This window comes from Hydractinia symbiolongicarpus, chromosome 9, assembly GCF_029227915.1.
Source record: "Hydractinia symbiolongicarpus strain clone_291-10 chromosome 9, HSymV2.1, whole genome shotgun sequence".
NCBI classification, from domain to species: Eukaryota; Metazoa; Cnidaria; class Hydrozoa; order Anthoathecata; family Hydractiniidae; genus Hydractinia; species Hydractinia symbiolongicarpus.
In genome coordinates, this window is record NC_079883.1 from 3,560,717 (window position 1) to 3,586,195 (window position 25,479).

The 25,479-nt window shown below is 32.9% G+C and overlaps 4 protein-coding genes across 4 annotated transcripts in view; 2 read left to right on the forward strand and 2 right to left on the reverse strand.

Moving 5' to 3' along the window:
- LOC130657719 (KICSTOR complex protein SZT2-like) overlaps positions 1-9,451 on the forward strand; it is a 41,114-nt gene extending 31,663 nt beyond the window's left edge. The window contains exons 45-61 of the mRNA XM_057460730.1: positions 36-193; positions 405-584; positions 972-1,052; positions 1,417-1,572; positions 2,038-2,062; positions 2,420-2,493; positions 2,577-2,690; positions 2,997-3,160; positions 3,793-3,889; positions 4,134-4,220; positions 4,359-4,436; positions 5,004-5,217; positions 5,492-5,914; positions 6,352-6,968; positions 7,408-7,535; positions 7,627-7,765; positions 8,317-9,451. Coding sequence (XP_057316713.1) covers positions 36-193; positions 405-584; positions 972-1,052; positions 1,417-1,572; positions 2,038-2,062; positions 2,420-2,493; positions 2,577-2,690; positions 2,997-3,160; positions 3,793-3,889; positions 4,134-4,220; positions 4,359-4,436; positions 5,004-5,217; positions 5,492-5,914; positions 6,352-6,968; positions 7,408-7,535; positions 7,627-7,765; positions 8,317-8,481 — 2,900 coding nt within the window. The 3' untranslated portion in view covers positions 8,482-9,451. The remainder of the gene's footprint in view (positions 1-35; positions 194-404; positions 585-971; positions 1,053-1,416; positions 1,573-2,037; positions 2,063-2,419; positions 2,494-2,576; positions 2,691-2,996; positions 3,161-3,792; positions 3,890-4,133; positions 4,221-4,358; positions 4,437-5,003; positions 5,218-5,491; positions 5,915-6,351; positions 6,969-7,407; positions 7,536-7,626; positions 7,766-8,316) is intronic.
- Positions 9,452-10,299: 848 nt separating this feature from the next.
- On the forward strand, positions 10,300-15,473 carry LOC130656843 (uncharacterized). The gene is made up of 5 exons (XM_057459785.1): positions 10,300-10,750; positions 12,338-12,406; positions 13,057-13,345; positions 14,347-14,602; positions 15,194-15,473. The coding sequence occupies exons 1-5, from the start codon at positions 10,355-10,357 to the stop codon at positions 15,255-15,257; spliced, it is 1,074 nt and encodes a 357-aa protein (XP_057315768.1). The 5' UTR covers positions 10,300-10,354; the 3' UTR covers positions 15,258-15,473.
- LOC130656844 (uncharacterized) lies at positions 14,662-17,354 on the reverse strand. Its single transcript, XM_057459786.1, has 2 exons — positions 16,957-17,354; positions 14,662-16,835 (listed from the first exon to the last, which is right to left on the reverse strand). Exons 1-2 carry the CDS (start codon positions 17,303-17,305, stop codon positions 16,216-16,218), a joined length of 969 nt encoding a protein of 322 aa, XP_057315769.1. The 5' UTR covers positions 17,306-17,354; the 3' UTR covers positions 14,662-16,215.
- A 62-nt stretch (positions 17,355-17,416) lies between these two features.
- Positions 17,417-24,168, reverse strand: LOC130657738 (activin receptor type-2A-like). Its single transcript, XM_057460747.1, has 4 exons — positions 19,177-24,168; positions 18,874-19,048; positions 18,571-18,719; positions 17,417-18,273 (listed from the first exon to the last, which is right to left on the reverse strand). The coding sequence occupies exons 1-4, from the start codon at positions 19,927-19,929 to the stop codon at positions 18,169-18,171; spliced, it is 1,182 nt and encodes a 393-aa protein (XP_057316730.1). The 5' UTR covers positions 19,930-24,168; the 3' UTR covers positions 17,417-18,168.
- Positions 24,169-25,479: the final 1,311 nt, after the last annotated feature.

The window sequence follows — 25,479 nt, forward strand, 5'->3', positions numbered from 1 at the left end:
CACTACATTTTTTTTATTTATTTTTCATTTCGTAGAAGATCAATGCAAGCAAAAATTTCGACCCCTCCAACTTCCAAATCCTGGCAGCAGTCATGAACGAAGACGATTCCAAGATGTTCAACCACCTTCTTGTATTTCACACACGTTTGTACCTCGGCAGAAGTTTTTTATGGCTGTCTTTGAACAGAAAAAGGTACAGTAAGGCTCATTGTTAGTGTAAATATAATAATTATTTTTGAAATGAACTATTGATGTTTTACCAGAAAAGCTTTATTTGTAGACTGGTAATTTTTTCATCCTTTTCTAGCCAATTAATTACAAAACATGGAAGGGACAACTGTAAGTTTGATATACAAGGCGTTTTATGAGAATGTTTAGTTAATAAACGATGATCCTTTTTTTAGATTACTTTCTACACATACAACTACACATCTGATGTCACTGCTGCGTTGGACAAGCAGCTTCAACGATTGTACGCATGGCATAATGTTCGATCACATCTTCATGCTTGCTTGCTGACACAAAAATTGGGATTATTTCATCATAAACATTTTGTGAGAGATTGTCCTGGGAAGAACGATCCAGTGAGTTTTGTTTCTTGTTTTATTTCTTGTTAGTTTGAATATCAAAAATGTACCTCTAGTGCATTTCGGGTTTATTTATTTTATAGTCGCAGAAAAAAACCCAGTTTGTCCTCATGTGCCAATAGTCTTGGTCGTAAGAACTTCTATCCGTAAGAAAAGTTGACATGATTTTAACTTTCAGCTTGCATAGAAACATATCAAAACATAAATTCCCAAAATATATTTGCTTTAATAATAAAAAATACTATATAAAATATAAAGTCCAAGTCTTAAGTGCCATGCCAATGGCATAAGTATGGGATACCTAAATGACTATTTGTTGCAAATTTATAAACAAAATCTACTATAAAGAAAATTTACTTTGATTTTATTCTTCAAATATACTAGGATGTTGCAAGTTTTGCTGTTTCAGCAAGTCGAAGTTACTTGGTGCCTTTGATGAAAGAAGTTTCTCCTAAATCAAAAGAGGTATTCTTTTAAAACTGATGTCAAGGTTGTTATACTAACAAGTGAGATACACTGTAGTGAGGGAATGTTTCCTCTGGATCGTATAAAAGACAGATTTGTTCGCGTTTTCTCACAACCAATTCACTTGTGTTTGTTTTTCTGCTTCAGTTTCGTTAGTGCCTTCCTTACATTCAGTCGTTTTTCGTAAACTGTGTGTTGAAAGTATTTCCATTTGTGACGTCATGTGGTCTCACTGTTTGACTTAAAAGAAGTGATATTCTTCTATACCGCTTAATGTTCACGTATTTTTTTGTTTTCTTACTACCGATTTTAAGATGTTTTTAGTACTTAAAACACTGCTTAGTAAAGACAATTTTAATTTTAGAAAAGCAAGCAGGAAAATGATTACCAACCCCCACCTGGAGTTAAAGTACCTACATTTGATGAAGTTTTTCGTGGGATTTGCCCTGCAAAGACGTTACATCAAGCACAGTATTTTTCGTTATGTGATCTGGTGAAGAGACAAGCCTACCAATACCAAGTCTGTAATCTGTTTTAACGCTGATAAACTGCGCAGGAATAATAATTCCCACTTCTACAACCAAATGGTTGTGTTTGTAGTCTCTATTTTATGTTGCTCTTCGTAAAGCATGCAAGCTAATCAAGTTAATGTTTTCCATTTGTTGGAAATACTAGATATTACAACCCAAAGGCGCTTCCTCGTTCTTGATTTTTTAATTATATGATATTTTAAGTGGGTTGTGTCTTCGTTGGTTAGCGTAATTATTATATTAAGTTAATTTTAATGCCAAGGGACTAGACTTAAATTCTTAGACTTAAATTCCAATTCTTAGACTTAAATTCCAATAATTTAAGCCGTGTTGTCCCTCACAGATGAGTGACTGTTTTTTGTTGACATCGACAGTTTATTCTTTTTAGACCCTTAAGAAACATTAATGACTTCCGAATTAGAATCTTATTTTTTATTTCTTTGACTTTCTTTTAGGACGTGAAAAACATAAAATTACACAGTAAGTTCGAAACATTTGTTTATATCGACGATGTAACAGTAAGTTCGAAACATTTGTTTATATCGACGATGTAACAGTAAGTTCGAAACATTTGTTTATATCGACGATGTAACAGTAAGTTCGAAACATTTGTTTATATCGACGATGTAACAGTAAGTTCGAAACATTTGTTTATATCGACGATGTAACTGTAAGTTCGAAACATTTGTTTATATTGACGATGTAACAGTAAGTTCGAAACAGTTGTTTATATCGACGATGTAACAGTAAGTTCAAAACACTTGTTTGTATCTACAAACGCAGGATAATTTTTTTTTCCAACATTACGTTTTTAGCTCGCTTTTCTTCTATTTTAAGTTGCTCACCAAGAAGCCAGACTCAAGGAAATATTTGATGGATGGAAACAAGAAGGAGCTCACGTTCCAGTTTATGTACGTACACCGTTGTGCAATTATTATGTGTTAGAAAACGCGGTTGTATTGTAACTGGTTTATCATTTAATTGTTATTCGCAGGAGGAACGACTACACCTGTTAAAGAAACATTCTCGTTTTCTTCATTATTGCAACGCGCCAGTCATGTTTAAGATTGGTGACGAAAAAGATGATGACTCTGATGATGTCTTGAAGGTGAGGTGTTGTAATTATTTAGGCACCAGACCCCTGGCGTTTGTCAAGGGAACCTTATTAGTTTATATTTTATATACAGAATGGCCAATTTAATATGGATATCAAAATATAATTTTCTTAGTTCTGGCTATAATTTTGTTTATTGTGCAGTTTATTAAGGTCCTTTTTATTTGGGAAACCCACCGGCACAAGAAAATATGGAATTTATACTTTTTTTAATAATTGAAACGCTATGTATCGAATACGAAATACTGTTGACAATACGACAATACAGTTGGCATATGCAAAATGAGTAATTTTTTTTAGGCCGAAGAAGTAAAAGAAGCTGGGAACTCATCTGATGAAAGCGACAGCAGTCAAATCAAAAGCAAGGGAGACTGGTACGAGGAGTTGAAATGGACATTGGTTCAACAGTATATACAATATCTTCAAACACTTGGGTTATGTTTAGTACAGATAGTTAACAAAAAGTATGTTTGGTTTTTGGAGTTTTTTTCTCACTCAAAGCTCCTCCTTATCCCTTTCCCCTTTCTCCAAGTTCCCTAATATGGCAGGTTGACCCGTAGCTGTGGCAAAGACACTTGCTAAATATGCCTGTACTGTGGACTGAATCGCAAATCTCGTGCTTGCGAAGCCTACTATGCAAATAGTATTTGTTAAAAAAATTTTCAAACGTGAGTGATTTCCCCCAATTATCTCCTGTCTTGTTGTCACTCCATCTTTCCACTACTTGCGTACCAGTATCACAGCCTTTCTATTCTTTCTTAATTCTTTTTGTAAATGAATTATCAAATTGTATTGTGGATGTCTTGTTGCAGAGCATAAATAATACAGTACGCTTCGAAATTACTGATACACTCCTAAAAAAATATGGTGTTTTTGTTATGATTGATTGCTTTATTATGGCTTTCTTAAAATCCATTGTGGTTTTCCATAGCCCCAAACTGTTTTGTATTGTATTTTGTTGGATAAAACTTGCAAACTCTAAAAAATGGTATTTAAAACAAATTTTAGGGAAAATCTGTTTCAAGAAATATACTAAAATAATTTTTTTAAATAGACGAACATGTAATATATAGAAAATAATCATCTTATTTTGTAGTGCTGTTCGACCTCAACCAACTTCCAGAGGACGAAATAGATCATTTCGTGTCCATCGAACATCAAATCGATCATCTGATGGTAAAGATGTGAGAGATGTATGTTTTATATGTGTTTTTAATATTCCAACATTTGCACGACTCCCATTATATTGTTTTTGGTATGTCTGTATAACATGTTCCTTATAATTCCGACATTGGATGGCTCCCATTACATTTTGTTTATTTAATACGTCTTGTATATGCTTTATTATTCCAACATGGCATGATCACCCCTAGTATTCTGTTTCTTAGGAAGTCCAACTCAGAATTAACTGTTTTATGTATATATTTATAATTTCAGTTGGTAGCACCTGAAGTACGCCCTGCAGTTTATTACTTACAAAAGACTTCCGTTGGTGGTATCATTTTGATGGAGGTTTTTTTCAGAGTACGATTTTTTGTTTTCTACATTGTCCTTAAGAAACCTCGTTGGCAGACTCCTAACTAACTAGATGCACCTTGCAAAGTGTTTTAACTTAATGTTTCTCTATTAATAACAAACCAAACATCGTTTTTTTTTATTTAGAAAGATTATATTTGCATCAAGTTATTAGCTTTCGATACCGATTCATTACGTGATTCGGGGGGGTTGGTCAGTGCAAAGGTATGTGACCCCCAGTCGAGTCATGTCAGAGACTATAACAGTGTAGATCTGTCCTATCTGCTTAGCGCTCAGCATGAGAATAGGATTGATATATTAGGCGGTTGTCTAGAGCTGGACGATTGCTGTGCTTTCACGACTTTCGTAGCTCGAATGAGATAAATGCACTAGGACTCCCTTTGCAGGTCCCTCGTTTATAGCAGTACCAATAGGAACTGAAGAGGCTATCCTGGGTAAACAATTTCAATAATAATAAGAGCGTAAACATCCATGACTTTTCATAAACAAATATACGGATTTGTATCTAGGTTGAAATTTGTTACATTTTGTGACGTCATATCTATTGCCATGGTGACTCTCGGTAACTATGCAGTAGTGAGAAATCGAACAAAAAATTTTTCACGGCTTTTTTATGTATTCTTAAAGTCCATTTTCTCATCTAAGTCGCGTTTTTAACTCCTGGCTTTTTAAAGTCCCCAATTGCCGGACCCGAACAGAATTAACATTTAAATTGCATAATTGACATAATTATAAAATAATGGGTGTAATAAAGTTTTGTTTCTATTTTAGGACCGGCGTCATTTTGGTGAAGATTGCAACAAGTTTAAAGATTTGACGCATTTACGTTCGTTTACTTACGACTTTCATATCCGACAAATTCAATATCATTTGTCGGGGAGACATTCGGTTTTTCAAAAAGGTTATCCTGTGCACCGATTGATGGAGATAATAATGCAGGAGTATCCGAAATCTCCGAAATTTTGTACTTGTGTTTTAGCCGACGGTGAGAAACTTTTCTTACTTTTTCTTTACAAGAAACAATACTACGAATGATTATATACAAATATGCTTCTATCATCAACAAATATTTTCGTCCTTTACCGTTTTTTTTCTCCCCATGCCTTTCTTATATCTTAAACAAATTCTCGATCCCTCTGCAAGTCAAAGATAGAGAAAGCCTTTGAGTTAAAACATTTATCTCTCCACCACAGTGTATGTAATAATCAGCGGACGGCGTAGGAAAAAACGTTAACAATATTAAATATTCCTTTGTTTAGGTGTCGTAAGTTTACCATGTACTCCTGGATTACTGCCCCGCACTGTTTTCAAGTATTTAATTAGTAACTCAAGCACATACAAACTATCCAAAATATGCGTTTCCATGGAAACGAGAGAGGATTTAGACTTAGTAGACCCAAACGATTATATTCTAACGTTCAATTATAACACAGAAAAAAAGCCAATACAATTTCCAGAAGGCTGGCGTACACGTCGTGATGCGACTGAATATGACGGCAATGTTGCTGTTTATTTTGTGGCGTCGGAAAATAATGACGTGATTACGTTGCCGTTCTTTTTAATTTTGGGCAGTAAGAAAGAGTTCTATCCAAGACCTTACATGCTTTCAAGTGTAAGCGCGTTGAAGAGACGTGAACGAACACAATCTGGCATGGAGATAGCACCGCACGAAGGAGAATATGGTAAGGTTATACAGAAGATTTAAAATATGTTTCCTTAAGGAACTATTAAAGATTTTTTTTACAAAATTTCGCGAAATTTAAGACGTGATATATTTCAGAGCACTTAATTCTCGATTTTTTTTGTCTTGATGGACGAAATTATCGATAATTTATGTTACTGTGCACTAATAAAGTCATTTATACTGTTCAAAAATCTATGTTTAAAAAACTAAGATTTTCGCGGTTTATATCAGACCGTGCAAATTAAGAATGCGCGGAAATCAATCCCGCGAAATTTAATTTCCACGAAATTTAGTTCCCTTTAGATAACAACTAGCTACTCAAAATTTCTGTGTTTTTGCTGTTGTTGTAACAACTTTTTTGTTCATGTGGTGGCATTTAATAAACCGTAAAAGTTCAAGTATATTATTTTATACAAATTTATTTTTATTGTTTAGTCAAACAAAAGGTACGCGTACGGTTTAGTGGACCTTATGAATCTCAAGAAAGCATCACTGTTTCCCAAGTTCAAAGTACCGGAAACTTAAAACGGTTGCCGTCATGGTCGCTCGGTTTGTCGGAGGCATGTCACAGTGGTGGCTCTCTCAGTTCAATAAGAAGTTCTGAATCTGACACATGCCTACAAGGCGTGGCTATTCGTAATAGCAACTTCTTGTCCAGATCACCTGGAAAACATCCATTTAATGTTTCGCCTGACTTGCATGTATCAGGATCTCCCGATTCCGACATCGTCGTTAGCGACATGATAACACGACGTACGACTTCTACAGCGTCAACGCAGGAAAATTTTCTAGCAAATGAGATGAAATTTCTGAATGTTGAAATATGCGGTGTTCGTGATCAGTTGAACAGTAAAGTGGGATTGTGTTTGAGTAACTGCTGGAGAGATTTGATTTGGTTGGAGCTGTTGACGTTTGATGATGACGAACAAGCTCAAAAGAAGAAAAGCAGGATGACATTAGGTCCAGGAATGGGTGTATTCTCATTCACTAAATGTATTGACGATTGGAAAGTTGAGAAATCGATGCATTTATTACCTTCACTGTCGTCCAGTGTGAGTCTTATACTTACTTCTTCTTGTTTATCTAACCTAGATCTAACTTAAGGTATCTTGTTTTAAATTTTTAAAATTATGCTCTTGTTAATGCTTCATAAATACAAGTTTAATCCATCGAAAGTTGTTATAGTACTTTTTGTTTTCTCACCAATGCTTTTCTATAGGTCTTCTTATCAGAACTAAGAATTTGGATTTTAGCCTGAGATATTTTTTTATTTTGCCATAGGTTTAGCCTGGAATTATTCTTATTTTGTTTTTATATTTTAAGGACTTTTTTATTGCACCCACAATCTGAGTATATGCAAATTATATGAAACAAAAACACTTTATGTTTATCTTGAGTAGTATTTTCCATGTGTTCTAGCTTTTTTCAGGAAAGAAGAGATCAAAAACAGTCAAAATTTAATTCTTACTTAAAATTGTTATATTTTTTTAGAATATTAATTTTGCGCAGTTGAAGTTACTGTTAGGTTTGGTCACATGCGTTGCTGTAAGTGAAATTGACGATAGAATCTCAGATGTTTACGCCTTTATAAAACCCGGCACGCAACATCACGTGGTTAAGTAAGCGAGTTTCTGTTATTTGTCTCACTATCTCTTTTTGAGAGTCATCGAAGTAGCGACATTCTTAATGTTTTGTTTTTGTTTTTCTTAGAGCGTTAATGCTAAAGTTCGGTGCACTTTGTCGGCAATTTATTTCGGATGACGGCGACTCCACGTATTTGTGCATTTTGAACCCGTATTATTTGGACATGTTTTTTCTTGTGGAAACCAATGATACCATGTGCCGAATGGTAATTTATTTGCTTTATTATTTATTTATTTTTTGCACAAAAATTCCTTGAAAAAAAACCTTGAAGGAGCGTTTATAGTTCCGAATATTTTTTCCTTGTTCTAAAATTTTAAAAATACCCGTTTCGCCGTGGAAAACAATAAATGCTGTATGCATGGCTTTTTGAAAATGTGGAAATTCGACAATAACGCGCACTTATTAATCGCTTTTTGCGCGTTTAAATTTATGTGTTGAGGCAATGGTGAGAGGTTCCAGATTGGCAGATATTTTTTACCTGAGAATCTTTAAAAAATATAATCCTGGTTTTTGTGAAAACTTCTAAACCTAAAACTTCTAAATTTTTCATGAATTTTCTTTCGTGGAATATATTTCCAAAATATTTATATCTATCTCTCTATAAGAATCATATCATTAATTATCCTGGAAAACGCTGCATTCTAACCCTGCAAAAAAAAAAAATAACACGTGTTTAACGTATTCCTTGAGAATTCTTCATTCTATTTAAATATTTTGGCTAAACATTTTTATAATTCAACGTTTTTATTTTTTTAGGAGTTCTCTGTCGTGTTTCGTTCTCTTCCACGCAAAAGTCAAACACCGTTCGCAGAATGTCTTGAGGAGAATTTAAAGTTGCATCAGAAGCATACACGAAGTCATGTCGAGTTTGTTTTGTCCTGTCTATGTTTTTGTTTGTGGCAGCAAATGCTACCATCTTAAATTTTTTTTTTGCACGCAGTAGTGTCTATATTCTTTTTATCAGAAAGTTATGAAAATCGGCCAGCTTGAATGTTTTCTAGCTAAAAGATTCATCGGCCAGCTTGAATCTTTTAAGAAAAAGGAGATCCATGCTTGACTCGTTCACTTTCGCTGATTTTGCGAATGAACTCAATTTTTTTATTTACTTTAAGGACACTTCTAGCAAAAGTTTATGTTTTATGACATGTCATATAAAACAAAATCGCAAATTTACGGATAGTTCTCCACCTGAAGAAATTTTTTTAAATATTTTTTTTCTCAGATGTGTGTTTAGAAAATGTTCAAATGTATCATTAAAGTAAACATGCTTTTTAAAAAAAGGTGTTTTAGAAAAAATCAGTTAATTTGGATCATTTTGTAATTTTGTAGAATTCCTGAAATTCACGGGGGCGATTTTATTCTTTAAAATTATATTCACGCAAACACATCATCTTCAAATGACAGTGTGTAGGACGACGCGTTCTGCAGATTACAACGTTATAAGTTTTTTATTATCTTGGGCATTTTTTAAATTGACATCAGATAAACAAATTTCCTGATAGGGAGAAGGATCCTCCCCACTGTACGATAAAGAACACATCAAGAGAAAAATTTTGGTGGTTTTCTTTTTTTCAAAAATGTTCCCAGATACAAAGGACTTGTAAACCCGATCATGTTCTTACGTTCTTATGTCCTGTTGGCTGTCGAAACTCTTACTTTGATGTTAAATATGATACTAGGGAGGTAAATAAAGTGAGTGCTCCTCATGTATTTCACAATGGGACTAATTTTTATATGAATATAATTTTCATGTATGACTGTATTTTGTAAAAAAAATTGTCATTAGATGACGTTTTGTCTTTCTAAGTATTTTTTGGATATTTTTAAACCAGAATATATAAAATTACAATGTTGTAAAAATACTTTTCTAAAAATAGAAAATTTCTTTATATATAGTGTGTTTATATTTCGTCCCTAGTTGTTCTTTTACACCCTGGTAACGAAGGTGCTGTTTTATGAAATTTTTTAAACCGAATGTAACACAAAAAGCCTTTAAATTTTTTTAAAATGCGTCTTCACTAAGTTAAGGTTGACGGGTTTTGTTCTTACTCAAGGACTAATTCAGAGCCTAAACGTTCTGGTATTAACTGACTTTTAAAAGAATGTGTATACACAATTTTTAAAAGAACGTCTAAATTTCAGGTGAGCTGTGTGCTTATTTTTTTTACGCTTTTTCGGCCTTCAATGTTCTTATTTATGATCTTCTTATAGGTCGGAAAATACATGGAATCTATGGATAATAATGAATATATTAGCATTGAAAGAAATACAAATGTTGGGGTTGTCTTATTGTGGAAACTCTCATGTATAGCACAAAAAAAAAGAACTGTTGTAAAATAATTGTTTTGTAATAACTAGAGACTTTTGTTCTTATAATCTATGAAAGAATTCAGGCTTCGTTCTTAATATGCTTTCAATTTTTGAAAAAAATGTCAGCCTCGATGTTCTTATATGCTAGATTCTTATAAACAGACGTGTACATCGCATTACATGAAATCGCAGTGTCGAGAATTTTTATTCAATATTTTTTTTATTCAATTGTTTGTACTCACACCTGTTTAAATTCAGTTTATCTGTAAGTGCAAATATTTTAAAATTTTGACGACAACAGAATGTAACTAAGCAACGTTAAGCACTTTTTATAAACCTATAACCCAGTCTTCTTTATTTTAAAGAAGACAAACACCTCATAGAAAGCTGTGTTCGAAATTGTGTTATCGCATAAACTTATTAAAATATATTTTTTTTTCGACTTGGTTGAAAATTATCTCTGAAGTAGATAAAAATTGTAGACATGTATAATTATAAAGATTTAGTTTTATTTTTCAGTCAACTTGTTTTAATTCACGTGACTTTAACGCAAGCCGAAAAATTATCAGTTAAGAAAATATTGGAGCATAATACAACAGTCCAGCCATATTATTTACACACATTTAGTCATAACTTGAAGCAACATATAGACAAAAGCCTTCCACTGTCACAACCACTGGCATCCACCACTATTCATCCAACAGTCTCTCAACGCGTTCCTTCCACAGTTTATGCTCACACGTCGAAGGCTACCGCACAGCAAAGTACGGTAAAAAGTTCAAGTGTTGTTCATAAAAATAAATATCATGGTGTGAACATGGAAGCTGGTTTTTTAAAAGAGTTAGATGAATTGGATGAATACATGGTCAACATTTCGAAGGTAAAATGTTAGATATTAAAAACTTAATTCTTAGTTTGTTATTCAGCGAAAATATACGGTACCTTATCGCTCATAATTTTATCGACGTAAATTCAAACCTGTGCATAGAAGACATCCATAGGAAACAGTTTTATCTACTTTAAAGGAAGAAACTTTCGCGTTTTTAATATTTTTGACCTAAATCGCAAAAGCTAGGTCCGACGAAAATATTTGAAAAAGCTAAATCGCAAGTTTATTTTCTGAAAATATATTGAAACAAGCTATTCGCGAAAGTAATTTCCCGCGATTTTTTATTTATTCTGCAATATCTTATATGAGATAAAAAAAATCTCCTTCATTGAATTTCCGCGTCCGAAGGCGTAGGAAATTCTTTAAAACCGTCGTTTTTCCTTTCGGAGCATTTTTTGAGAAAAAATCGACCCTGGGATTTCACGTTGGTCCGTCACAGATGTAAACTTCGTACTCAAGCTCCTTAACTACTGAGAAGTCTAGTATTGATGCTTCAGGCCAAAATTGGTATTTGTTTTCAACAAAATTTGACACAGTTAACAAAAAAAGTATGCTAAACATAATGGTGACATAATAATTTTGATTTTTGTCACCTAAATGTCATTTTAGGCCAAAATTGGTCCAAAAATTAGAACTACTTTATTTTCAACAAAATTTGGCACAGTAAACAAATAAAGTATGCTGAACATGATGGTGACATCAAAATTTTGATTTCTTGTTACCTAAATGTCATTTCAGGCCAAAATTTATCCAAAAATTAAAACTGCTTTATTTTCGACAAAAATTGACACAGTTAATAAAAAAAGTATGCTGAAAATGATGGTCACATCAAAATTTTGATTTTTTGTCAACTAATGCCGTTTAAGACCATAAACGTTTCAATCGCAACACTTTCAACCATGAATGATAGGCTGTATTTTTTGTTAGCAATTTCTTTTAAAATGTAAGTGTATTATGACACGTTTCGTTTTGTTTGCGTTTGTTCTAAGATATAATGTCACTGATGGGCTTTATCTTCAGAGGTTCATGCACCAAACCCCTTCGAATGTTTGGCACAATAACACAACGAATTAGCAGGTTTTCATCAAATATTTTGGTAGCGCTCGGAAATTCTTAGAGCCCCCAGGGCTTCTTGTATTACTTTTATCCTTATTGTTTAAAGTTTTTTGTAATAATTGTTAACTATATTCTATATATTCAAAATCATATTTTTTATCACTGATAATATTATTTATTATAACTTAGACGCCATTTTAAGGTCATACATACAATACAATAATCAACTCCTATGTATATTGCAAAAGTTAGTTCTCGCAGAAAATCATTGAAATGGTCATTTGCGAAAGTTACTTTTAGTTAAAAGTTTTTAAAGGAATTACTCGCGAAATTTAATTCCCTTAATCTAGCGATTTTTCTGACTTTAGCTAAATTTTTTGTAGAATTTAAAACTTGGTATTTTATCATTAAAAGTTTTAATATATCATCATATTTTGATCCATTCTCTCTTTCTGATAACCTGTGTTTTTATTTTCTTTAACTAGTTTAAATGTTTTTCTTTGTTACATTCTTTTTATTTAGTTCGAATTTGCTTGTGGAACACCAAAACAGCTTACGTATTGTTCCCATGTCAACTATTCTGTACCTGCGGTGAGTAAGCCTCAGCTAAAAAGAGGGAAAATAACATTTCTCCAAAAAAATTTTCTTTATTGTTTGCATTCATGTGTTCTAAAACACGCTTCTTTCAACTCATTACTCGAAAAATGTACATAAAAAAATAAACATTCCTTAAGGAAGGAATTTTTGGGGGGAATAAATTTTTTGAAACTGATATTTGCAACAACACTAATTTTCGCAAAGTTGCACTTTAAGAGCAAATTACAAAAGTAAGTTCCGCAAAAGTGATTTAGCCGCAAAAATATGTTCTGCACTCCGCATAATTATTAAATTCCAAAAACAATTAAAATTCTTTAGAATTTGTTGTTGGTATTATTTTGTGCAGTAATAATATACTTTGTGTTCTAAATAGAAACACTTTTCATAATTAAAATTTATGTTGAGGAATATTTAAAACGCAAAACTAGGGTATATATTTTTAAAAACAATCGTTCTAATCGGAAACGGATTCAGTTTATGAGAGATTTCAATCGCATAAATAAATTTCGAGTTTTGCATAAAAAATCTAATCGCAAAAGTTTATTTCGCGAAAAGTTTTTAAGTTCCGCAAATTTACATTCCAGTTGAAATTCCCTCTCAAGGGAACTACGTTTTAAATGTTTTTTTTTTTCTAAATATGGTAGACTTTAGATGCTGCACCATTCTTTCAAGACAGTATGGCGGAAGCAGCCGTGGACACACTGAATATTCTGACGAAAGGTGCAACCACTACCTGTGAAAACCAATTAAAAGAAATCTTTTGCGCAGAAAAGTTCCCAGTGTGTCACGAGTTTAAAGAAACTATGACCTGGCACAACCGAAGTAAATGTACAGAATTATTATCAAAGTGTCCACAGAAAGCTCGAGATGTTTTCGATAAAATAAAGTTATGCGATAAATTGAGTCGAGGAGACGATGTGCAACTGACTGAATGTAAGATTATTTTTTTCATAATTTAATCATGCTTAGCTTATTTGGGGAAAAAGAAACCAGTTTAGTCTTGGGATTTGAATAGCCGGGGAAAATTATTAATCGTGAAAAAAATTTAGTCACCAATGCATAGAAGTAGTCGCGATACTTCGACGAAAGTTGGGTCTCAGGTGAGAAAAAAATATCTAATTTCTTAAAAATATTGCTGTGAATTTCCTTCTTTAATTTCATTTTCCCTCTTCTGTAATCATTAGTAAGTTAGTATGAAAGTTTGTCGATTGTCTTAGAAACAAAATTGAAACAGTTTGGACATAATATTATGCGTTTTTTATATCAACTGTATCATTATCCTGTTTATTACCTTGTATTGTCGTAAATCATGAGAAAAAAGAAATTTTGCTTAAAATTTCTTTCCGCTTTTATTTTTGTCATTTTATGAAGAAAAAAAAACAATTTCGCGTGTAATAGTTTTGACGCAAAAAGATTTTCTGCACAAATTTCGCGAATTTACAAATTGCAATACACAAAAATTGCAAAAAAAATTTTCCGCGAAAATTTATTTCCTTAAGGTATACAAAGTTGGTACAAAGGTTTTTTTTGGAATCAGCTAGCTAAACAACAAACCTTAGCTGGTCCTAATAAATATTTGTTAAAGTCAACTGTACAGTTTTTGTTTATAAAATTTGACTTCACTCTTAAAATTGACAAGAATTTGTGTAATATTCAAATTTTTACAAGATTTCTGCTGAAAACACAATTGCACAAAAATTAGTACGTGCCAAATTTCGTACGAAAAATTGTCGCACGAAAATTTGTACTAATACAATAATAACCGATTACCTAGCTATGTCAAAAAGCTCCCAAATTTATCGGCCCGTCGTCAACAGCACTAAAGTCAATCAGAATGCCTGAAAACCCGTTTTGCCCGCTTTCAAAATCCAGACGGTTAACATAGTAACGTGATTTTTCACATACTACACAATAAACTTCGATTCTTCTTGTAGGCATACCATACCTGCGTCCAGATAAAGACGATTTGTGTCAACCAAAAAAAGTATCGCCCTGGTTGTATCACGCAGCTGTTGAAATTAACTCTTTGTTAAAATTTCAGTTTTCATTGAACAAAAACTTAACTACAGATTGTCAACACGCGCTCACAAACCAGCTTTGCTTCTCTGGTTTGCAGTGTCACACTGACGAAGATATATCGAGTTATGTAGCAAGCATGAAAAGTAAATGCGAAAATACAATGAAAGTATGGTAAGGTTTTTAAAATAACTTGAATAACTTGAAAATTAGGGTGAGGGTGAGGGGCGGTGTTAAGGGGTGGCAATGAAACGTCCACAGGGGTAGATCGAAGTATGGTAAAACCTCAGTCAAACGTTTCTCTAACATATATTATTTGTAAATCTAGAGAGTGAAACGTTATTGCGTGGGGAATGAAAACAATGCGATGCTTTTGGACCTAATTCTCCCATTTTTTGCATTGTTAAATTGAACTAAGGGCTTGTTTTAAATTAGATAAAAATGTCTGCCATATGTCTACATTACATACAGTATTACAGTTGTGGTTTTCTAATTGTCATTACAATTTGTCCTGAGAATCCAAAAAAAATGAAAATTTGCTATAATTGCAATAAGCGGAAATTAAGTGAGCAAATTTTTCTTTAGAGTTAGATCTGTTTAAACACCTTTGTAAATTTGCGATGGAATTCTTTGAGGTCGACGTCAAGAAAATTTTGCCTCTTTTGCTCATCCTCGTCCCAAAAGCTAGCGCTTACTTGACGGCAAAAGTCCCTGGGGACGAGGTTGGGTTTTGCTGTATCTTATGCAATTTTTGTTTCATTTTAGTGAGAAGCAAGTGTTAAGTGCTGGAATTAAAGATTTGTTTTTAAAATGTGAACGATATTCGTAAATTGTATTCGCAGAAAAGAACCGACTGGCATTAATTGTATAAACACGATACATCAAAATTATATCGATAAAATAAATCGTCAAAACGATTGGAGGTAACATTATAACGATATAATGTGGTATGATAAATTATTGTAAGTTAATATGTAAGGTTTCTTAACATCGTTTATATGCAACATCTCTATGGTTAACATAATCATGAGATTACTTTGCTCAATTGATTCTTCTGGTATAAACATTCCCCAAGTCAAACAATTAAGAGAATGAGATTCAAAGGGAGAAAGAAGTACTAAAGTAGCCGCGCTGTTAAGATGATTGGTCAGTTTGGCTAGTAGGTTTAGCAAAATATTGTGATCGAAGAAAAAATTACAAAAAATACTATTCTGTAGGATGCAATACCCAACCTCGTCCCCAGGATCTTGTGGCCCCTGAGCCGTTATTACACTATCAGCTTCATCAACAAGACAAAATGCCCTGGGAACGAGGTTGATGGAATCCTTAAGAACAATAAACCTCTGTAATTGACTGTAAACTTGATGTACGGTCTATCACTATCGCAAACCTTTTCACCGTCCTTGGCGCTAGAAGATGTCAAGGGACCCTTAGGAAATCAATTATAAATATGTATATTTCTAGCAATGCAATTGCTCCATCGAACGACATTCAATAAAAACAGCATGAAATGAGTTACAATTTTTATAGCGCATAGTGAGATTTTTGTTAGGTAATTTTACTGCAAATTATCTAGAAACGTTCACGCCCATATCCATCTTTAATAGCCTGAATTTTTTCAAAAATTTTTTCGATTGGATAATGAGATATTGCAGCTTAACAAATTTAAACGTGTAGATGCATGCTCTTGTCGACACTTCTGTTAATTAGAATTTCTAATTTTGTGAATGAAATATTCTGTCTAGTGGAAATCGGCCTTAAAGTTTAATTTTAAAATGTCAGCGACCTTAACTACTGCAGATCAACAATTTTTTATAATGCACTACCATATTTCGAATAATTCTTTGACTCACTTCCTTACCATCCTTGGAATTTAATTTGATTGGATGAATAAAAGTCATATTAAACCTATAATGTCTCCAAAAATTTCGTGCAGAGATATCTCTCACTTTCAAATCGGGAAGATAGGTTCCATTTAAGTATTCGAAATTTTCTACATGATCTAACGTTCGGATGATATTGTTAGCAGCTATTTCCAAGATTAATTTATTCTCGTATGCAATGTCAGACAACCTTGCATAATCTTGGGCAAATCTACCTGGCACGTAAAACATATCTGTCCAGCCTTTGGCACATCTTGCTTCACCTTTACCATTTTGTAAATATACATTTAGGTAATTCTTGTATAATTTAGGATGACTTGCGGCAAGTACTTTTAATTGTTCGTAATACTTTTGACATGCTTTAACTCCCATATTTGATTTCCACCAAACCCACGAACCTCTTATTACCTCGCCATATGCTTTTTGCCTCCAGTCTACTGATCCACTTTGCCAAATTTTTGTTCTATCAAATTGAAGGAGATTCCACCAATTAATGAGGATATCATCGTTGCTATAGATATAACCTGAAACATTTTGTAAAAAGGTAGATGAAATCGTAAGCAATTTCTTTAACTTTAAATATCTTTTTACAAACCTATTTTTTGCAACGACAAACATTAATTTAGATGGAGGCCATTTTGTTACCTTTAAATCCAGGATATTTTCGTATTGCTTTTGTCAAACATCGGTATCTGAAATACCATATCTTCTCCTCTTTATACAAAATATCTGGCCCTTCATTGTTTGGATTATCAGGAGCTGGTCCACAAGTTAAAACCTTTCCAAATACATCGTCATATAATTCATGTAATATTTTTTTATTTCCATAAAATGCGTAGTTGAAATTCATGACCAGAAGTGTATCTTTGAACACATTTTTATAACACGGCCTTGTTAACTGCTGTAAAGAACTTTGACAAAAAATTTTAACTTGAATGACGATAATAATTCCAAGAAATAACAAAACAGCATATCTGAACGTACTCCTGGACATTTTGAAACACGACTGAAGTTTTACACATTCATATAAACATCAGAATTACGAAAAGACTTTTGCTTTTGTTTACTACGAAAACAAACAGACCAATGTTAATAAAATCTGTTTTTATTAACATTAAAAATCTTTTATTTAAACTTCAACGTGTTAAGTAAACACAAACTTTATCACAAAATTAAAGGAACCTGCAAAACGGTCCTGGGACTTTTATTCCGCGTCCATATAAATTAATTTTTCGACACCAACTTGTTAGCGTTCGGACAAAAGACACTCAAACAAGCCGTGGTCATTTATCGTCTACGCAGCTAAATCACAAAGGCAAAATTTTCAGGACGAAGTGCACCAATATTTTGAACAATAGCGATATCCAGTGACAATTTCATTCAATGATATCCATTGGATGAAATTGGCACATGACTCGTTTTTACAACGTAGTTTTATTGGATAGCAAAGATTGATCCTAAAATAATCAAGACAAAACGTTAATCAAATATAGCGGGATTTTTTTTTGTCAGAAGTTCAATATTTATTTTATAAATATTTTTATAACTGATATATGTTAAGACCTCAGATACGCTAAAAAATATAAACATGAATATTTAAAAGTTAACAATCTTAAGGACCAGATTATTTATTACTTTAGATAAAGTTGCAATGTCATGAAAGAATAAAAATTCCATAAAAAAGTTAGGTTAAACAAGTTTTCTTTCTTTTTTACAGAAAAAATAACACAACATAAGAAAATACATGTACAAAGAATGCGTAAAAAAGTGAATACCATATTTATTTATGTACGCTGACTCTCGTTGCGCCACATATCGTAGTATTCACCGTTCAAAAAGGCCGTGAAAATACATTTACTACATTAAGCTTGATAGTCTTTCGTAAACACAATCTGCAGTTAATCGAGCCGTGGGCGCTTCATCCCAGCAATCTTGAATAGTTTTGCAGATAAAATTCAACTCCTGGAAGAAAGCATATTTAACTATCGTTAAATATTTGTTATTATAGTATATATACACTACATACACCTGTCATCAGATTTTACGCCAGTCGTATACCTGATCGGTTAAAAATGTGTCGGACTTTTATTTTGTCGGTTAAGATATTTCGTCTGTTAAAAAAATGTCGTCACCTGGCCTAAATTAAGTCACTTTTAACCTACATATTTTTAACCAATGCAACGCTATTATGCATTTGTAGTACAAATTAGCGATTTAGGTTATTTGAGCAATACTAGGGTATTGATTTAGGAGATTTACCTCATCCTTCCATATTATTGGTCTAAATTCTGGTCGATAATTCTGTTGAAGAACACAGGACTCCAGGTCGTTTACGTTCGGCTGTCGTCCAACTTTGTTTTCATACGGAGCCATGTAAGAAGGAACATCATCTACTGACAGGGAGAGTACTATACATTACTAAAAATATAAGGCACATTTTACACCCTGGCCAATAAGTTAGTTACACATACACATTGTTTTACTTTTTTCCATTTTAAAATTCTAATTACTTCAGCAAAGACCCGTCAATATATACAAAACATAACTTTATGCCTTAAGAAAAAACGCAATTAAAGAAACGCAAAATTTTTTTTCTACCTGAACTGTAACAACACCGTGACAACAATTCCCACATGATAAGAGCGGTAGAGTACATATCTGCTTGAAAAAAAGCTTCCTCATCGAAATCCGTGGTGCCAGCCAAAACTTCAGGTGGCAGGTAACGTAGAGTACCAACCTAGGTTAAATAAAACGTTATAAACAAGTTGATTGTTAAACACGCAGGATAAAATACGGGGTCGCCCGTCCTTTAAATTCCACGCTATTTCATGTGCCTGTAGCGCGACTTTTTTCTTGAGCACATACAGACAGAAAAGCTATGATTATCTCGCAAATCTTAATATTCGTGAAAATTAATAAACTTGTAGCAGCAGACGTTACCTGCTCTATCTCCTTGTTGGAAAAATTCCTGTGGTCAATGAACACGTAGGCGCATTCAAAATCAGCCAGGCAACATCTTGTGTCGCTTTTCATTAAAATATTAGAACTCTTTATATCGCGATGAGCGATTCTGTACTTCCTTGGTGTAGTGTTCATATTTTCCGAATGTAAATAAGCAACTCCGGATATGATCTCTTTCAAAAGAGGCAACGCATTTGACACCGGCACTATGTTAAATTTCAAAAAATTCAAGAGATCACCATTAGGGTGGTATTCAAAGAGCAGGACATCGGTTTTTAAATTATCGACCGCTTGATGTAGACAATGCACAAAACGAATGATATTTTCGTGTTTTAATTGATAATCTTGAAATAACCGCTTCTCGTTTTGCACTTGATGTTTCGTTGTTGATATTTTCGCAGTTAAAATATGACACCCTCTCGATACTTTCCATACTTGACTGCTCCGTCCTTTATAAATCAATTCCATAAAGTTAACTGTTTCATATGCAAAGAAATTTGATAAAGAGTCTAATTCTTTAGGTGTGTTACCGTCTTCCAAACAACTCTTTTGACGCGATCCAGTTGTTATTAAAGTTGGTTGGTCCGAATCTGCTTTGATAGAAACCCGCGGTTGTCGAATTGAACGCTTGAGACATAGAAAGATTTTGCACGACATTTTCACGATAAATCCACCGAAAACGAAAATGGCAGAGACTGTGATAATGATGACGTTTTTTTTAAGTTTGTCGCTTTTGACGTCCTCGTGGTTTGTTTCATTTTCCAGTTTCTCAAATGAGCCGTAATCTAAAAGTTTGAACGTAAATTTAAAAAAAAATTTTTAGCCAAAATTTTTAGCCAACATCTCACAAATATTGGAAACTGAATAAAACACATTTACAAATGTATTAGCAAATGATTAACTTACCATATACAGTGAAGGTTAATGTTCCCATTTCTTCGCGTCTAAGATAGCGTCTTGCATTTGAATTGCAGTTTTGACCGGAACAAAAACAAGCAAACCCACCGATACGAATTTCGTGGCAGCTATTATTGGGGTGTTCTTTCATAAATATCCGTTGCTGAATGCAGCCACCCAAGATTAACTTTAAATTTTGGCCAATCTTTTGGTAAAATAAATAACACTGTTTGTAGCTAGCGATGCAGACCACAGGACAGCCAGTTGGACAGGTTTTGGTGTAGCGATGACAGGTGGTATGGCCTGTAATAGTACAAGTATATACGCAAAAATAATACACTGGTCTTTTTTAAGAACTACAATATTTAGTTTATGCCTCAGATAATCTGTAATTTCTTTTACATTTACTGTTGTTAAGAACTTCCGAATCTTAAAAAATGGCAGGGCTAGATTTAGCCAGGAGACCCAGCTTAACTTTTGATAATCGGAATAAATGTTGATATCCTCAAAGAAAGCTTAGTTAACTAGGCTAGACTGAATTCGAACCTTTGCAAATCTTTTAAATCTTACATTCCAACGCGATCCTTAAACTGTAATCTTTTGTTTTATTTAATTTTCAATTGACACAAACGAGACAATTGTTTAGACTCGTTTACTCCCAACTTTGGTACTCGGCTTCTTATAAATGGGTTTATCGTAAAACATGGTAATAAAAAATTAATGAAACACTAAATAAAAACAAATCTCTTACCACATAACACAGCATAGACGCAGATTGTCAACAGGAAAATACAATTTATCCAAGACTTCATGACGAGGCGTCAAAAAAAGAATATATGTAAATTAAATATATTCCAGCGAAAAACAAACGAAATATCTGTTCACAAGCATAGCATGCTCTGAAGTAAATATTTTTTGGTTGCGCAAATCATCTTTATTCATGTCTAGACGTTAACTTTATGCACGTAAGAATTTCCGGCGCTATAAAAAGCTCAAGAAACATAAAAAATGGTAGTTCTGTATATTTTTTAAAGAAATTCTAATTTATGATCGGTTGGCAAAATTTTTTTTTTTTAAGGAATAATTTTGCATTAACGTAACGTATCAAAAAATCAATTTTTTAAGGTTACTGTAAAGGAAAAAACTCACTTGATGAGTAGTCTCAGAAAAACCCTTATAATTTATCAATAGTTTTATATTTTTTTATGTTTTTTGTTTCTGAATGCTTGATGAAAGACTTTTTTGATGGTGCTATTTTCGTGAGATGGTAATTTTCCAAAAAGAAAATATAATGAAATAAACACACACCAATTTTTTTTCACCGTACGTTTTCAAATGGCTTCTTTTTCCGAACGCATGGTCGCAGACTTCTCGTTTTCACACCATTATATTCAGCATAAATTAAATTCAACAAGAAGCCCTGGGGGCTCTAAGAATTTCCGCGCGCTACCAAAATATTTGATGAAAACCTGCTAATTCGTTGTGTTATTGTGCTAAACATTGTTGTGTTATTGTGCAAAAATCAAAATTATTATGTCACCATTATGTTCAGCATACTTTTTTTGTTAACTGTGTCAAATTTTGTCGAAAACAAATACCAATTTTGGCCTGAAGCGTCAACAGTAGTTAAGGAGCTTGGGTACGAAGTTTACATCCGTGACGGACCAACGTGAAATCCCAGGGTCGATATTTTCTCAAAAAATGCTCCGAAAGAAAAAACGACGGTTTTAAAGAATTTCCTACGCCTTCGGGCGCGGAAATTCAAAAAGGTTCCCGGTTTTTTTTTCTAATAACGTCGTTATGAAATTATTTGTAATTATATATAATCATTCAAAAAAATGCATATTTTTTTCTTTCTGTCGTCATAGTTCGCTAATCAGTAATTTATACAATAGGAAGCTTTCGGAAAAAGAGACCACAAACGTAAAGGCATGTATGCGAAAATTTACTAACGAGATATTTGTTTTTAAAGATTTTCGTAGGTGTTATAAAAATGTGTGAACTGAGTATGCAGAAAGATGATAGAAGTGCGAACTTTTTCTTTATGCTGAATATGCGTGCACGCGTTCAGAATTATTAATAGACAGAAGTCAGGTTTACAAGAGAGAGCTCATATGCATATTCCTTAACTTTGATTTTTTTTAATTCGATAGTGAAAGTAAACTATCTAAAAAATATTATTATGCATATTTTTATACGGGAGTTCCATATTATGCATAATGTTTACAAAAAATATGCTCAACTCATTTTGCACATATTTTTTCAAAGGTGTGAAGGATATAACACCTCTGAAAATCCTCTTTCCAGAAAAAAGGGATGTTCCAAATATTTTCATGGAATATAAAATATGTCATTGGAAAGAGAATTTTTTTTCTATATGTCATGAATTTTTTGCAAAAAAACCTAGAAAAAAAATTGTTTCCTTTACAGTAACCTTAAATTCAACGAATTATTTTTGAATTCAACGGCTCTTTTTAATATTCAACAAAGTATATTTTCGATTCAACGAATTATTTTCGATTCAACGAATCATCTTAAGAATTTAAATCAAATCTCTATTTTTCGTCGTGCAACTCCTGTCACAATATTATTCTTTTAGTTGAGAATTAGCTTAACAATCAACGTTTCTCGTCCCTCTTGTTGTTGTTTTGTTGTTGTTTAGGACACGCCCTTAGGAACAAGCTTGATTAACTTCCTGATATCCGGGCGTTATCTTGTATCTATAACATTCAACAGAGTTTCAAAAGAGAAAAAACATATAGTTTCAGACTTTCATATTTCTTAAGCAAACAAAAAATAGAACAATAAAAAAAGTATAACAAACAAAAAATATGCCAGAAAAAAGGTTGCAAACTAAGTGAAGAAAGAGAGGGCATACAAATATTGGGGCATATAGAGTTAACAAATAGAACAAAATACACCTCAGGTAATAATATTTTCAAAAACAAAGCTTTGCTAAAAAAATCTATTCTTTCTTAAGTAATTCAAGACAACAACTCCCTAAGTTAACAAAAATAGACCTTAGGCTGACAAGTCAAAATTCCATAACATCGGCCGATGTTTGAAAAGCCTTCTTTTTCTGTTCACCAAACAGAAGAAAAAACACAGAATGAACAATTAAACTAGTTGTATGTCTCTATAAAATAAAATCTAGTTAAACACAGTTGAATGATTTCTCATCCATCACTGCTTCCAAAGAAGCCTTGCACATTTCGAAATCCCCAAATTTATGAGCAATGTTATCGTTTTAGTGCACACGGATGAAAACAATGTCATAATATTATTAAACATAACAGTTATTTTTCCAAACCCAAAGCCAGAAATAACAGGTGCTATTGCAAACACCAAAAATCCAGTTGTTTTGAAAAGCAGGACTGTAAATAGTTGATGAAATACTGCTTTGGACTTCCTGCTGGTTTTTCATAAAGAAATCTCAAAGTTTCCAGCACAGCCACACTTTCTATAACAGTATGGGAAAAAAATCAATTTTGAAACTTTTCTATCTGTATATGTATGAACAGATTCTGCATGTTCGGTAATTTACCAACTTTCAATTTATTATTTGCAAAAATAATTCGTTAAAAATAATTCGTTGAACGCCAAAATATAAAAAATTGAATTCGTTGAATAAAATATTCGTAAATACAAACATAATTCGTTGAATATAAAAATAATTCCTTGAATGCAAAAATATTCGTTGAATATAAAAATATTATTTTTGCAACAAATAACCAACCATACTCTTGTGTCGTTTTATTCATAAAAACTACCTGTAATTCAACAGTTTTCTATCAATCATCTAACTAAATGCTCAATGCAGAAGAAATATTCTTGTTCTCAGGATATTTTGTTTTCTTTAAGTAATTTTACGGTGGCGTAAAAGCCACTCTGTAAATAACGGCTCAGGAACCAGGCAACGCTGGGGACGTGGATGATTTAAATTTTAACGAAAACGAGGAAGCTATTTACTATCCAATAAAAATAAACATATAAAATACCGATCAAGAAACATCGGAAATTTTCGTGTCGCCGTCGCAATATCAAAAAAAGAGACAACGAGCGCTGGAAACGAGGTTGCAATTAAGGGAAATGTATGAACAAGATTTACTTTATATCTGTTTCCAAAATTGTCTATTACATTTTTTTACGCTTAAAGGACCTCATTCTCTTTTTTAAAACGCAAAAAACCTTGTAGACGAGGTTGTCTTTAAGGCGTAGAGAAGTGGGATTCGCACCAAGGCTTTTTGCAAAGTTTAGTGTTTAAAGATAACGTACAATGTGAGAATGGGACCAACCTCGTTCCCAGCGAAAAAGGGTCCTTAGTCACCCTATTCTTGACCGCATTTTCGACCTCATTTAGAATAATCAGTCTCATTATTATTCATTATTTAAAGATGATTCAGTTTCAATCACTTTATTTTTTTCTTTACTCTTTTATCAATCAAACATTGACTTAACAACGGCCGCAACTTTCAAAAGAAAAATGACCTTCATAAAATATACATTCTTCGCAACCTCTATGATGTACCCATGCTCTTGTGTATTTAACTGATCTTAATATCCATTTTCGTCATCTCAAAGAAATCTGGGGACGAGAATGACTAATATTTTAGGCTCAAAAAGAGTGTTTTTTTTTGTTTTTTTATACAGCATAACAACTTCGATTACCTAACTGATTTTATTATAACACGAGCCTAAGAATAAACTTCAGGTTCAAGTTATTGTTTCAAAAAGAACAACCTGAGTCTGAATTTATTATTATTATTATTATTATTACTAGTCGTTAGCCCGTGGAAAAATCCACGGGTTCGCCCGTCCTTTAATTTTACCCGTGGCAACAAAGTGGATAAAAATATATCGCATTTAATGCTCGTGTTTCCGTAGCATCATTTTCTAACTCAGCGGGGGACCCGCGCAGAGACAGACAAAATACGGCTATTATTAAAGAGAAGTCGTTAGCCCGTGGAAAAATCCAAATCCGTCCAAATATAAAAAGCCTAACAAGCCCTGGGGACGAGGTTGAGTAAAGAGAGAAAAATAAATAAATAACCAAATCCATAAGGAAGAAAGGAACAAGTTAATTAAGACGATTAAATAAGGCAAGAAAGATGTATGGTAAAAATATATCTTAAATATTTATAGATGTAGTTTATCAAATATTAAATATTAAAAATAGCATTAAAAATGAAAAAATGAAAAAAAATTAATGAAACTATCAAACTCGCCTGATGATACTTTGGCTAAAGCTCTGTCTGTATAAAAGATTTTTTGCCTCTTTTCTAAACTTATTGAAGTTCTCTTTCTTTTTGA